The 13,703-nt window shown below is 46.5% G+C and overlaps 1 protein-coding gene across 1 annotated transcript; it reads left to right on the top strand.

The window, feature by feature from the left end:
- Positions 1 to 1,164: 1,164 nt before the first annotated feature.
- Positions 1,165 to 11,271, top strand: LOC135815695 (uncharacterized). The gene is made up of 6 exons (XM_065329060.1): positions 1,165 to 1,361; positions 4,591 to 4,687; positions 4,978 to 5,127; positions 6,353 to 6,730; positions 7,139 to 7,300; positions 11,119 to 11,271. Exons 1-6 carry the CDS (start codon positions 1,261 to 1,263, stop codon positions 11,269 to 11,271), a joined length of 1,041 nt encoding a protein of 346 aa, XP_065185132.1. The 5' UTR covers positions 1,165 to 1,260.
- The last annotated feature ends 2,432 nt before the right edge of the window (positions 11,272 to 13,703 follow it).

Genomic DNA, 13,703 nt, shown 5'->3' on the forward strand with positions numbered 1-13,703 from the left:
TCACAAGCCTAGACCAAGGCACAAAGGGCCCCCACGACAGCAAGGGCAAGAGCATAGGAGGCTGCCAAACTCGTTGAGCCCCAAGCAGACACACAACACTCAAACGCAACGGGGCGAAAGCCAGCCTGCAGCGAAGATCGGAAACCACCATAGAGTACGCCTCCCTTCCACGCACCGACAGCAGGCGGGCGACCCGGCGTACTAGTGCAGCAGCACACTTGCTGCACCGGTGCAGCAGCACCCTTGCCACTCCAGTGCAGCAGCACCCTAAGCCTTGCTGCATCCTCATCAGTAAAAGTACACTCACCTACTACTGGTCTTGTAGCGCTACGCGGATAGGAATCCAAAATTTCAGTTGTCACGACCAATCTTCTTGCAATAGGAGCAATACTTCGCTGGAGCAGAAAGGGCCCACTCTCCTTGGTCGAACGCGTACTACAGTATAGTCATGCGGTAGTGCATGCGAGCCCATCGGGCAATGAAGATCCAATACGAGTGCTATGCTGAAACACGTAACGTCCTCAGTCTCAGAGTTGATCTGCTGTGCGGATGGACCAGTGATCAGGGATTCTGCGGCCATCTCAGTGTCGTCGTGGTGTTGCGATTCGCTGTTGGGGGCCAAATACACGGCAAAGTTTCTATTCGGGTTGGTGGGTAGGCTTGCAGCACATTCAGCTCCTTACAGAGCCCACCGAGTTGTGACGCAGGAAGCCCTTGCGGACCTCTAGTATTGTTCGCCAAAACTGCGCGTTGGTAGAGAATAAAACGACAGTATAGTGAAGGTTCTAATACGCAATAATCATTGATCTGCTCAATAGTTCTCAACCAATAGGTCTGCAGGAAACTAGCCATGCATTCTCTGATACGAGGGTGATCTATCCCCGCGCATCCAACTATCGGTCCAAGCCCATTGTATTCTGTTTACCGCAAGTTAAAAGGTGCCAAGAAGCCGAAGTATGTGTGTGGCTGATGTAGGGTCCACATGCACTTGAACCATGCACACTGTACTGAAAAACTAATTATCTCTTTGAGAGGTGGAATGGTTCACGGAAGTCAGTCACGCTATGTCGCGTAGGAGAGCGGAGAAGCTTTCTCCTTTATAAAACCACGTTGCTCATGAAAACCAGCATAACTTTCCTGGATTGACAGAGTAAGAAGCAGCTACAGACTCTCCCAAACTCTTCTTGCGTTCCCCGCTCTTTTGCTTTCCTTGCAAAGTTTGTTTGCCTACAACCGTCACACTCAGTAGTCACGGTCACCATGAGTGCTGAAAAAGGTTTGATCCCGCAGCAGGAAAAGCCGGCTCGGAAGCCGCGGGAAAACCTGAGTCATCTTCAGGACGATGAGCGAGATCAAAGAAGGTATTTCCCGGAGCAAATTGGAACCATCTCCAATTCTTCAATATAGCACAATGTTGTTGTTGCTGTCGTTGTTGCTGTTGTTGCTTTTGTTCCGGCTATTGCTGCTGCTGTTGTTGTTGCTGTTGTTCCTGATGTTGTTGCTGCTGTTGTTGCTGCTGCTGTTGTTGCTGTTGTTGCTGCTGCTGTTGTTGTTGCTATTGTTGCTGCTGCTGTTGTTGTTGCTATTGTTGTAGCTGTTACAGCGGCTGCTGTTGTTGCTGCTGTTGTTGATGCTGCTGTTGTTGATGCTGTTGTTGCTGCTGTTGTTGATGCTGCTGTTGTTGCTGCTGTTGTTGCTGTGTTGCTGCTGTTGTTGCTGCTGTTGTTATTGTTGTTGTCACTGTTGTTGTTGCAGCTCTTGTTGCTGCTGTTGTTGTTGTTGTTGTTGCTGCTCTTGTTGCGGCTGATGTTGTTGTTGTTGTTGTTGTTATTGTTGTAGTTGTTGTTGTTGTTGTTGTTGTTGTTCTTGTTGCTGTTGTTGACCTCGTAGCACGCCCTGAACCTAAAAAAATTCAAAAATTGCCTTGGGTCTGTGGGAGTCTGTGACAGAACGCCCACTCCTGCCGTTAAACACCTTGTGTTGTTAAACACCTTGTGTAGCACTGGCCTGAAGTGGCCACCCGAAAACCATGACATACAAGGATGAACCGAGCAACAAGAAGAAAAAAGCGAAGAAAGGGCGCAGCCGTGACGTCATTTTGTTTAACCCGCCGTACAGTACCACGAAGGGTCGGCGCTACACAAGGTGTTTAACAAGAACACAACAAAAGTAAGCTACAGCTGTATGAAGAACTAAGCGTCGATTATCAAAGGGCACAATGCTGCAAAACTTCACTCACGACCGCCAGTTGTGCCATGTAATTGTCGGGTCAAGGCGTCGTGCCCCCTCAACGGTGACTGCCAGTCTTCCGACGTCGTGTACGAGGCGCATGTAGCATCCAACGAAGCCAAGACCTACGTCGGCATGACTGCTACCACATTCAAGCAGCGCTACAACAAACACACTTCGGACTTCCGCCATGAAAAGTACGCCGCATCGACTAAGTTGTCCAAGCACATCTGGGATCTGAAAAACGAGAACCGCGGATTCGACATCAGATGGGAGATCAAGGATAGAGCACCTTCGTACAGTAACATCAGCAAGAAGTGTGGCCTATGCTTAACCGAAAAGTTCCACATCCTGAAAGCTTCAAAAGCTACCTCCCTAAACAAGAGAAGTGAGCTGGTATCTAAATGCCCTCACCAGCGCAAGTTTCTGCTGGCCACCCCTATTACATAGACAGCTATGACCGCTGCGGTTTTTTTTGACGCGTGATTGTAGGAGTTTGTGTGCGCTTAGATTTGTCGTACGAATGCAGATGCCTGTGTATACGTGTGGACATGTGTCTATAGGTGTGTGTATATGCGTGTGTGCGTGTGTTTGTGCGTGTGCGAGTTAGGGTGTTGTGGGTGGGTGGGTGTCCTGTGTGTGCGTGCGCCCGTGTGCAAGTTAGGGTGTTGTGGGTGGGTGTATGTGTGTGTGTGTGTGTTAGTGTGGGCGTGTATGTGTGTGTGAGTGTTACTATGTGTGTGCGTGTTAGTATGTGTGTGTGTGGTGTGTGAGCGAGATTAAGCGCGTACTTGTTAGTGCTAGACCTGCGCCTACTGCATCTGCTTCTGAAATAGCTCGTCCCTGTATACATTCACGCGATTACTCCTCTCGCTATCGTATTATCACACCTCTCTCCACTTAGATATACCAGCGCTGCCTCCTATTCCATTATCGTTGTCTGATGATTGGTTCAGCCATGAAACTCTGAGTCACAACGGAATAAATTTGCCAAGGTTTTTCATTGTGTGCCTTTGTGTACGCCGCTCTGCCTGAATCAGGCATTGAGCACTCTTGCAGAACCAAAGCATATTGCCTCTGTGTATTATTATTATTATTATTATTATTTTTCCCGTTTGTCTCTTTCCCTCAAACCAGTTAATATTATTATTATTATTATTATTATTATTATGAAATGACCCACAGGCAATCTGCCTATCGAGAGGTTCATTTGATTGAAAGAACAGTAGATGTAGATGTATGTACAAAGAGAAGTAGGGATTGATGAGGAGAGAAGTGGGGAAAATTGTATTGATTGACTGTTGACCTCTTTTGACAAAATCCAAACTGGCTGGAGCTGATAAAAACGAGTAAAACTGGGCTAATCATAGACTCATACAATTTGGCAACTGCACTCAACAATGATATAGGACTGTAATGGACTGGGTGGGAAGGATTATCTTTCCCCTTGAACACAGGTACAACAACGGCAGATTTCCACCCCTGGCCTGAGTACTGGACAGCAAGCAGCGGTTGAAAATGGCAGAAAGAGACTATGACGTGAACTCAGCTGTTTCTTGCTTTTTGCCTCCTCTTCCTCAATGCACTGTTGATGCACAATGGGCGAAACATTGGCAAAGTTATTTATTTATCGATTTGGTTCGGCTGAGAGCCTGTTGCCGGAATGGCGGTATTTTCAAATGAGGATAAATGTACGTAGTAGTAGTAGTAGTAGTAGATTTTATTATTTTACTAGGGGAGTCCCAACAGGCGTTGCCTTTTTACTGGGAACCCTAGGTGACATTTTACCATGTTTACATAAGAGACGGGGCCTGACGGCAGTCAATGGGAAGAGCATTCCATCTGTCTGCCGCCAGGAAAGAAATAGAACGCATGCCATATTGCGTAGACACAGGCGGAAGAACTAATGGACGCGTTCAATTTGTTAGTATTATGATTTGATCTTCATGCTGTTTTTGACCCGCTAATGTTTTTGTAGGGTGATGTTTATCTCCCTCAATGCTTTGCCCATGTTATAATTTGCTGTCTTAGTCATATTTGAAAAGGCAGCGACAACAGTCATGTGACAACAATGTTGCTTCAGCTGGTTCTGTTTATTGCAATCCTTACACTGTCTTACTAAGTACTCAAATACATATAAACTATCTTAGTCATTTTTCCTGTATTCCCTATAAGAGCCTATGAAGAGAAGGGAACAAAAATGTTCAGTTTTTAAATTCCCTATTGTTGATTTGGACTGGTGTGGATTACGCAGATGCATGTGCTACATTGAAGAATTTCCTTCAATCAATTAGTATTTTAGTTCAATCTTTATTCCAGATTTCTTATTAGTTTTTCTGCTGTGCGATGCTTTTTTGGTAGGAAACTAGCAAATGCATCATCTGCTCGTGCATCACGAGAAAGGGCGAAAGCCTATTTGAAGAAATTGGAATCGGAGGTGGAGAAATTGAGTCAGGAGGTGAGTCCTACTGGTCCTATGATCCATGTTTTATAATTATCATCATACACAAGAGAGATTGGAAGCTATCAATATTTCATAGCATGTCGTTGAGACTGCCAAGTAATTTAGAGATATGGGTGATTGCCAACAATGGCCTATAGGACGAAACAGGGGAAGCGACAAAGAGAGCGAGTCACAGATATCTCATTCTCGAGTTATCGTGTCAGCAGTGCCTACTTTTATTCGACCATCTGTCATTGTAAACACGAGACCAATACTCTCCCTTGTGCGTTTATTGTTGCATGCAGAATGTCCAATTGAAGGCGCGAGTCAATGTTTTGGAGACCTCGCAGAAACCCACGCAGTTGTTGACCACTCCAGCTTACCAGATCGACCCTGGCGTTATGGATTTGGATACGCCAAACATTGGCATCAATCCGGCGTTGTTTGATGACCAGGTGAGTTTTCATAGTTTTCTTTGTCATGTTTTACTACTTGAAGTATGAGCTGCTGAGCATGAATCACTAGTCACGTGTTTTGACACAAATACTACTACGTGTACATGTAGTAGTATATTTTAAAATACTAGTCACATGTTTTTTATCACATTGCACATACCTACGAAAGAAGGGGAAACAAAACAAAGACAAAACAAAAAACAACAATATTCACCAAAATCTCAGGCATGGCGGATCATCAAGGTGAACACAGTTTTGACTTCAGTATACCTAGCCATGCTACTACCAGTAATATAACTGTGGATGACCTTTCATAGCTTGAATTTGAGTGAATACCAGTAAGGTCAAAAAGAGACTCAAGGGTCCTGCACGTTCAGGGAAATTCCCAGCTGGATTGAGCACTCACACGGCTCCCTTACTTGAACGCATGAATGCCCATACCCTCAGCATATACACCCACATGCACATCCTTGTATTCATTTGGCGCTGCCTGAACAAATCTTCAAGTACTCTGTTTGCAAGCTTTTTCACCCGTAGTCCCTCTCTCCGAACACGAGGAGGGAACAGCAAGTTACTCATCATTCCTGTCTCCCCCACTGCATCCTCAGCTAAGCGCATTAGCCATGCTGGAGCTATCCTGTGGAACCAGCTCCCAGACACAGCACGCCTCGAAAGAAAGCGCTCCACTTTCAAATCGCTAAGCCTGGCCTTTCTGTTAGGCAGTACCGTCAACTAGGATGAACTCATCTGCTTCACTACCTCTCTCTCTCTCTCTCTCTCTCTCTCTCTCTCTCACTCACTCACTCCTTTCTTCCCGGTTGCCGTGCTTGTGACTTTTTTTCCCCTGCTGTCGTGCTCATATTAGTTATCTAACTACAGCTGTATCTTCTTCTTGGTTCTGTTTGTCCGCTTATTATTATATTTTCTTTTCTCTTATTATCAGTGGGACCATTGTCATTAGGTTTAGGCCTGTTTTGGAACTCCACTTTAAATAAAGCCAAACAACAACAATCTGTAGATGTGTTCCAATGGGCACTTTAGCTAAGCATGTTTGAGTGCTTGGAATACTGGGCTTCAGTAGCAGAACTCTTGTGCAAGTGCAATTCACTTCCCTTTTCGGGGTTCCTGAATCACTGTGCTCTTTTACGGTGTCATTGACGAGGGCTGGCAATGTATTCTGTTATTTCTTTGCGATATTCCTGATGATGTGCTCTCGTTGAATCAGACATATGCAAGGTACAAAGGCTTGTTGGCACTTATTGAGCGCCTACAGCAGCGTCAACAACAGCAGCAGCCGCAACAACAGCAGCCGCAGGAACAGCAGCCGAAACAACAGCAGCAGCAGCCGCAACAACAGCAGCAGACGAAACAACAGCAGCAGCCGCAAGACCCTCCCCTGCCGCCAGCAACGACTGGCAGCAGTCTACAACAGTTACAGTATGGTAATACGCCAACGGCATTCTCCCCCAGGGGACCGAGTGGCAGAGCTGTATACGCTGATACGAGCTCTCCGTACTATCGTCCCGGCAACAGACCGGTGCAGCATGGTCACCCACCTTACTCTGGATATTCGGTGAAGGCACTGTCGGGACACCAGCGCAGTGTGAGTAAACAGACACACATAGTCACACACACACAAACATAACCACACACATACACATCAATTTGCTTTGAGTCAATAAATACCACTGCACATTTCCATATCGCACTGCACTGTTCCCTAAAAAGGAGTGTTATATAAACAGTAATTATTTGCCAATGTGATTGTGATCTTTGTGATACATATATGTCTGATAATATCATAATAGTGATACAGTAAGTATGATCTAAATACCCACTAGTAGGCACCATTTTAATATGTGCTCCAGCTCTCTATGTGCATTGTGAATTTGTTCTGAGAATATCCTAATCATGTTATCAACCTCCTGAAAAAGATAGGCATGATGAATGCGCAACTCGCTTTATTCATTGTGTTGAATCCTGTTATTGGTGATCTTTCCGTTCCTTGTAGAGTCCTCCAGCGCAGTCTTGCGGTTCGCCACCGCAGTTGCAAGCATCACCTGAATCCCTGGAGCAACCCCAGGAGCAGCCAGAGCCAACGCACGAGCAACACCATCAGCAGGAACATCAATTGCCTTCCTGGCCAGGCATGGTGGACCTCAGTGACGCACCAGTGAGTTTTGTGGCAAGATGGGCCCAACAGCCGGGTGCGTGATCCCCAGTGTGTGATCCCCGTGGTGGGTGATCTCCGGTGTGTGTGATCTATGGTATCCTAGCCGGTAGGGCACTGTCTCGAAAAGACAGGGGTGCTGGGTTCGAATCCCGCTCGTGGATCCTTCTTTTGCAACAGTTTCAACAATCCAATGCTGGATCAAGATTGCTTGTTGAACTGACAAACACTCGTCTAGACTATGGCTTAGGTATTTGCCCTGAACGTTTATGACCCTTGAGTCTCTTTTTGACCTTAGGATACCGTATTTCCCCGAATATAAGTCGCACTCCCATTTTCAGGTTTGAGCAATATTGTTGCGATATATTCACTTCGGTAGTAGTGTTCAGCCCCACATGCTGCGCGAACAGCACGCCGAAACAGTGATTGTAATCTGTTCCTATCCTGATCAGACAACTTCGTGAGGAAAGAAGCGGAGCAATACAAACGTTCCGGGAGAATGACAGCAGGAACGGCGAGCAGGTATTGACAAACATCTGAAAGACAGCTGGAGAGCGCCTACCTTCTTTGACACCTTGCGTACAATGCCATCAATATGGGGTGTCCAGGTCAAGCGGCAGTCTATGTTTACGCCTAGGATTCTGGTTTAGTCAACCACGGTCAGAGGGACATGATTTATGGAGATAAGTGGAGGCGGGTTTGGAACTGGGGATGGGAGAGGAACAAGACAACAGGCTTGTCTACATTAACCATTAGACCAAGGTCCAATACAGCAGCAGAGAGTGACGAGAGCGCCAAGTTAAGTGTTTGTGCAGCAAGGTGAAGGGATTTGTGGGATGTGTACAGAGTCATGTCATCGGCGAACATGGGGAGATGTAAACCATGCGCTTCTGCGGTCTTGGGGAGCTCACGGACATACAAATTGAACAGCACAGGCCCCAGGACAGTGCCCTGAGGAACTCCACTTGAGACGACCAAGGTGCTGGAGCATCCACGTTGGGTTACAACCCGCTGTGTCCTTTCCGACAGATACGACGCAAACCAGTTCAGTGGTATTCCACCAATTCCTGCGCTGGAGAGGGACTCGAGGAGTATTTGGTGGCGGACTGCGTCAAACGCTTTCCGTAGGTTTATGCAGGCTAGACCTGCGGAAAGGCCTCCATCACGGGCATGGAGCCAGTCCTTCGTGACTTTCGTTAGCAGCTGCACGGTGGAACAATGTTTCCTGAAGCCAAACTGGTTTTCATCAAATGGGCATTGCATGGTCAAGTAAAATAACAATATATTGGTGCGAGAAAGGGCCGCCAATATTCCACCAAATAATATAATGACGTGTAATAACTAAACCGGAAGGGAAAAAGAAAAAAGAATACAATAATCATAACAAGCAAAGTACTAGTAGAAAGATAAATGGGTCTCAATATCATCGTCACAGCTACTAGTACTGTGTGCACCACAGCCATCTCTTTCCGATTAGATCCTTACATACGTTGATCTTGAAGGTTTGGAGGCGCCCTGAATGAGGTTCATGAAGCAGGAGGTCCGCAGGCAGGTTGTTGCAGGGTGTGATGGCGAAGAAGGGGAAGGATCGCAGGAGATAGTTAGGGGCTGTGCGAGGGGGTGTCAACTTCAACTGAAAGCCATGGTGCGTCTGACGTTTTTGCCGTGTGCACATGCTAGCTATAGCTGGGGGCTTGGTTGGTTGCAGCATTGCCTTCACACACCGACAAACTCAATGCAACATTGTTACTAGTTCTCGCCATTCTGGCTGCCTACAATGGATCGATTGATCGATCTAACCTGCAAACAAAAAAAGTCAAGATCGACTTCATTGCCTTCACGATCGATCGCGGTCGCGTTTTCTTTGAGTAACTTTGACGTCACATTTTGATGAAAGTTGAAATCAGGTCCTAAGGGACATTTAGTTCGTCGACAGCTCATACAATTATTATCTTTAGTCTTCTTGTATACATATCACTGTTCTAGTCAATATGCAGTGATACACGCCGGTTCACATGTACCCTTGCCATACTCTCTTGTACTCTGTACTCTGTACTCTGTACATTATTGTCATACCCTTGCTGTACTCTGCCTCGTTTGTTGTTTGGTCACGTGATGCAGGTTTCAGTGAATGCAGATTTAGCAATTCTACTCAAAACGGAACATAGATGTCCGGACGAAGAAGAGCTGGATGAATTGTGGCCGGACCTATCACGTCATGAGAAGATAGTACGGGCTGCCAACGTGCACCAGAGAGCAGACATTACCATGGACTTATTTTCAGTATTTATGAAGAAAAGAGCACAACGCGAAGCAGAGTTTGAGAAGAAACAAAACGAGTAACTCACCCAGGTAAGGTGCTATACAGCACTGTATGCTATAACAGGGACGAGTCCAGGGGTTCCGGGGGTTCAGGGGAATCCCCTAAATTTCGCAAATGTACTACAGTCAGACCTCGCTTTTCGGGCCCTCTTTATCCGGATCCCTCGCAACATCCGCAAGAAAATCCTAGGTTAACGATTTACAGCATATGCCATGCAAACATACAGTATGTGTGTTTATCCGGTTCCCTCGCCTATCAGGATACTTCTGTGGAAAAGGGATGTGTGAGGTTAGGCGAGGTCTGACTGTACTGGAATTCATATGCATGTACTATACATGTATCAGCTATTCAGCTTTGGATAAACTGCATTCCCCTGTAGAGATCTCTGGATCAGACCCTGTACAAGACAGTTAGTGTTTGAATATCAAGGAAGGTTCTTGTACAGTATAATTATATGTAGGACTCAGTGACCAGTCAAGGCCCCATGAACAATCACGGTCCCCGTGACCAGTCAAACAATCACAAACTCCCCATGACCAGTCACAAATAAGCTTACCAGTCACAATGCCCCATGACCAGTTACAAATCACCATACATGTACATGTGTAAAGCACACAGTTCAAGACTGCTCGCGGAGTGATTCGTACTGCAGGATTTGTTGTTGAAACTATAATTCCCTTTCAGCGGTCACAGAATACAGTTGTGACCACTATAATTCCAAGCGAACAGTTACATGCGGAATTTGCAGTGGCGACCACTCTTTCTCTGTGAGTAGCCACAGGCAGAATATAGGTATTTCTGTATTACAAGAGAGATTTGAAGCTTTGTCACAACTCTGAGTTTCACGTATTACTACGATCGTCAGGCAACTGATGGCTCCAAAACGAGCAGCCTGAACATAAAGGGGAGTAAGGTGGGGAATTCTGAGGGCTATCATAGGCGACGTGTATCATAGCGCAAGAGTCAGGTGCAGGCATGAAGTTGCCAAGTCTCCATCGTATATGATAATAGAATAGAGCTGGGGACTTAAATGCCAAATCCACACATGCCCACACCATTACACACACACACACTCACACTCTGTCCCTTTTCTCACATACACGCCCACGCGCGTACACACACAGACACCTCAGACCTCAAACATGCCCATTGCGAAAGCGATGCACAAAAACCTCAAAAACACAGACTCCTGTTGAAGGTCGGAGCCCAGCACGTGCTCTCCCACTGCTCTGTGGCGTCTGCGACTCTGCACGTGCTCTGTACGACACGCGTGATGTTTCCTGAAAAAGGTTACGTTAACATTGCACATCGAAAAATCTCGGCCATCGGCGAAAAGATGCGAAGTTAGTTAAACACTCTAGAGTCTTTTTTTATGATCTTGGTATTACGCGGGCCATAGGTGGTAATCCTGGTGAAAGCTTTTCTGTGTATTTGCTGTTTTCTTTTGATTCGTTTGACCCTTCTCTTGATTTGTGTGTGTGTTCCTTGTTCCTTACAGTTGTCAGGACAGTCCGACATCACTGGCGATGGTGGTAATCAGCAAGATCAGTCCATAAGTGGAGCATCTGTTGCTGAGAACTCCCACAAGTCCCTAATGGACGTCTTCCTGGAAGTCATTAGGCTGTCCACCCTGGCTTTTGTTTTGCTGTAGATAAGATCACCGGGCTTTTACCTTCATCTCTTCCTTCTCTTATACGTTGTCTCTTCCCCACCTTATTATTGGGAAGAAACTCGCTTTTGGATTTGGTCCATAAAAATAAAAATAAGCGTTATTTTTCGTTGGCTGAGCGTAGCGAATGAAAAGAAAAATTTAATTTTTGCCAGCATTTTCACCTTAGTTACGGCACCAGGGTTGTGTTAGCTGGGTTTTTTCAGTGTTCTCAAGCCTTTCTCTTCATCGTGGTCTTTCTCTTTTTGTTGTAGTTTCCCACCCGCCCTCCCCTTTATTCTCACTTCTGGATAGGTCCAGCAGGCTACGTTTTTTCATTTATCTGATGGGGATATTCTAACCGGTTTTTCCTCAGGGATGTGCCTCCGCCGGGGTCCTGGGGTTTTTTCCGCCAGCTTCGGGTTGGTTAATTATCCGGCGGCCCCATTCGCCACAGTGGTTAACTTTTTGCATCATGTTGGTCTGGTACATACGTGTACATGTATATGTGTGAGGTGGCATGCCCTTCTTCTTGCTCATGTATACACTACGCTAAGCTCTTCCATATTCCACCGTCAGTGAACGAAGACCACACTACTACTATTGTGATCTGTATCTTTCTGTTGTGCGTGGGTGTGTCTGCGGTGTGCGCGGAGGCCAGCTAGCTGGCAAAAGTGTAAAAAAACAGACAGTGTAGTCACTGTAGTGTTGGGAATGGTGATTTCAGCTCGACCAGCCAGTAGGCTTGGCACCTCCCTAGCCAAGCCCTGTCGTCCACGGACTAACATGTGCATGGTGATATATCAGCGGAGCAAGTCATTTACAAGAATATGGCAGCAATGATAATGAGAACAGTCTGGAAACTAGCGAGGGATGGTGCGTCTTCTAGCCGTGCATTTATTCATTTTTTACTTGAGAGAGAGATAGAGAGAGAGAGAGACTGAGAGAGAGAGAGAGAGAGAGAGAGAGAGAGAGAGAGAAAGAGAGAGAGAGAGAGAGAAAGAGAGAGAGAGAGAGAGAGAGAGAGAGAGAGAGAGAGAGAGAGAGAGAGAGAGAGAGAGAAAGGGAGAGAGAGAGAGAGAGAGAGAGAGAGGGGGGGGGAGAGAGAGAGAGAGTTAAAAAGACGGACTGAGAGAGAGAGAGAGAGAGAGAGAGAGAGAGAGAGAGAGAGAGAGAGAGAGAGAGAGACAGAGAGAGAGACACAGAGAGAGACACAGAGAGAGACACAGAGAGAGAGACAGAGAGACCGAGAGAGAGAGAGGGAGAGAGAGAGAGAAAAGAATGAGAGAGACAGAGACAGAGAGTAGAGAAAACAAGGAAAATGAGAGCAATACCTACATGAAGATACTAGATAGGTGCGATTAGACTGAGTCAGTAGCCCACATCCAGTTCTCCGCGCGCAGGTAGCGGTATACCTGCGTAATGAATGCCTGCATTCGGCTGCGATAGGAAAGATGCAGGAGCAGATCACAGGGCAATGCATTCCACTGGTGGAGCACACAGTGGGGAAATGATCGCTTCAGGACTAACAAGGTAGAGGCTGGCAGGCTGGCGTCCAGTTGAAACTGGTGGCCAGCGGCGCTTGCATTGTCGCTCCGGGTTCGCGGGTTGGCCGACTGCTGACGGCGAGCTGGCAGAACCGCGAGAACCTGAGGTGGGCCCGTAATTACTTGTAGTTTGTATAAACAAGCTAGGGCAGCTACTGTCCGTCTGATTGCCAGACTAGGCAGTATTGCTCCCGGACCGATGATTCCGAGGGCGCTGTGCTGGACTCGGTCCAGTCGGCTGAGGTAGCTGGATGACGCTTCAAGCATGATTTGGTTGTCACATATAACAGGTAAAAATAAAATAAAAAAGTACATTATAACGGACGACTGACCATAGACTAGGTACAGTGCGGCTAGTAGGTTGGCACCAGAGAATTTACGCAGTTCACTTTTTTTTCAATTTCCTAAGGGAGATCTCACGGCCAAAATGGCATTCCTCACGTTGCGACGTGAGATTTCAGGGCGACAGTGGGCAAAGTCAAGGGGAAAAATATCGATCCAACGCACAGTTCCTCACACTTTGGAAATTTGAAAAAAGCGTGAAGTGCAAAGTCTCGTTTTATTTATTTGTAGGGTTGCCTAAAGCTTCTTTTATGGGCGAACAAAACACAATTTGCCATGTTAAGGAATGGAAAACAACTCATATAATGAAAGCCATTTTTCTTGGTTAATTTCCACAAAACTTTTAAAATTAAAATAAAGTGATCAGAGAGCTAGAGAAGCTCACACATGCTCAAGTTACAAGCATGGGCCAAGGCTCAAAGGGCCACCTTAGCATCCACGACAGCCAGGGAGCCACAGTCCTCCATAGGCGGCCTCCAAACTCGTTGAGCCCCAAGCAGACACACAACACTCAAACGCAACAGGGCCAAAGCCAGCCTGCAGCGA

This window comes from Sycon ciliatum, chromosome 1 (genome assembly GCF_964019385.1).
Source record: "Sycon ciliatum chromosome 1, ocSycCili1.1, whole genome shotgun sequence".
In the NCBI taxonomy this organism is placed as follows: domain Eukaryota; kingdom Metazoa; phylum Porifera; class Calcarea; order Leucosolenida; family Sycettidae; genus Sycon; species Sycon ciliatum.

Excerpts from the sequence above, each read along its gene's own strand:
- LOC135815695 (XM_065329060.1), top strand. The coding sequence starts at position 1,261 with ATGAGTGCTGAAAAAGGTTTGATCCCGCAGCAGGAAAAGCCGGCTCGG. Across the intron at positions 1,362-4,590 it reads GATGAGCGAGATCAAAGAAG|GAAACTAGCAAATGCATCAT; the intron begins GTATTTCCCGGA and ends CTTTTTTGGTAG. Across the intron at positions 5,128-6,352 it reads CGGCGTTGTTTGATGACCAG|ACATATGCAAGGTACAAAGG; the intron begins GTGAGTTTTCAT and ends TCGTTGAATCAG.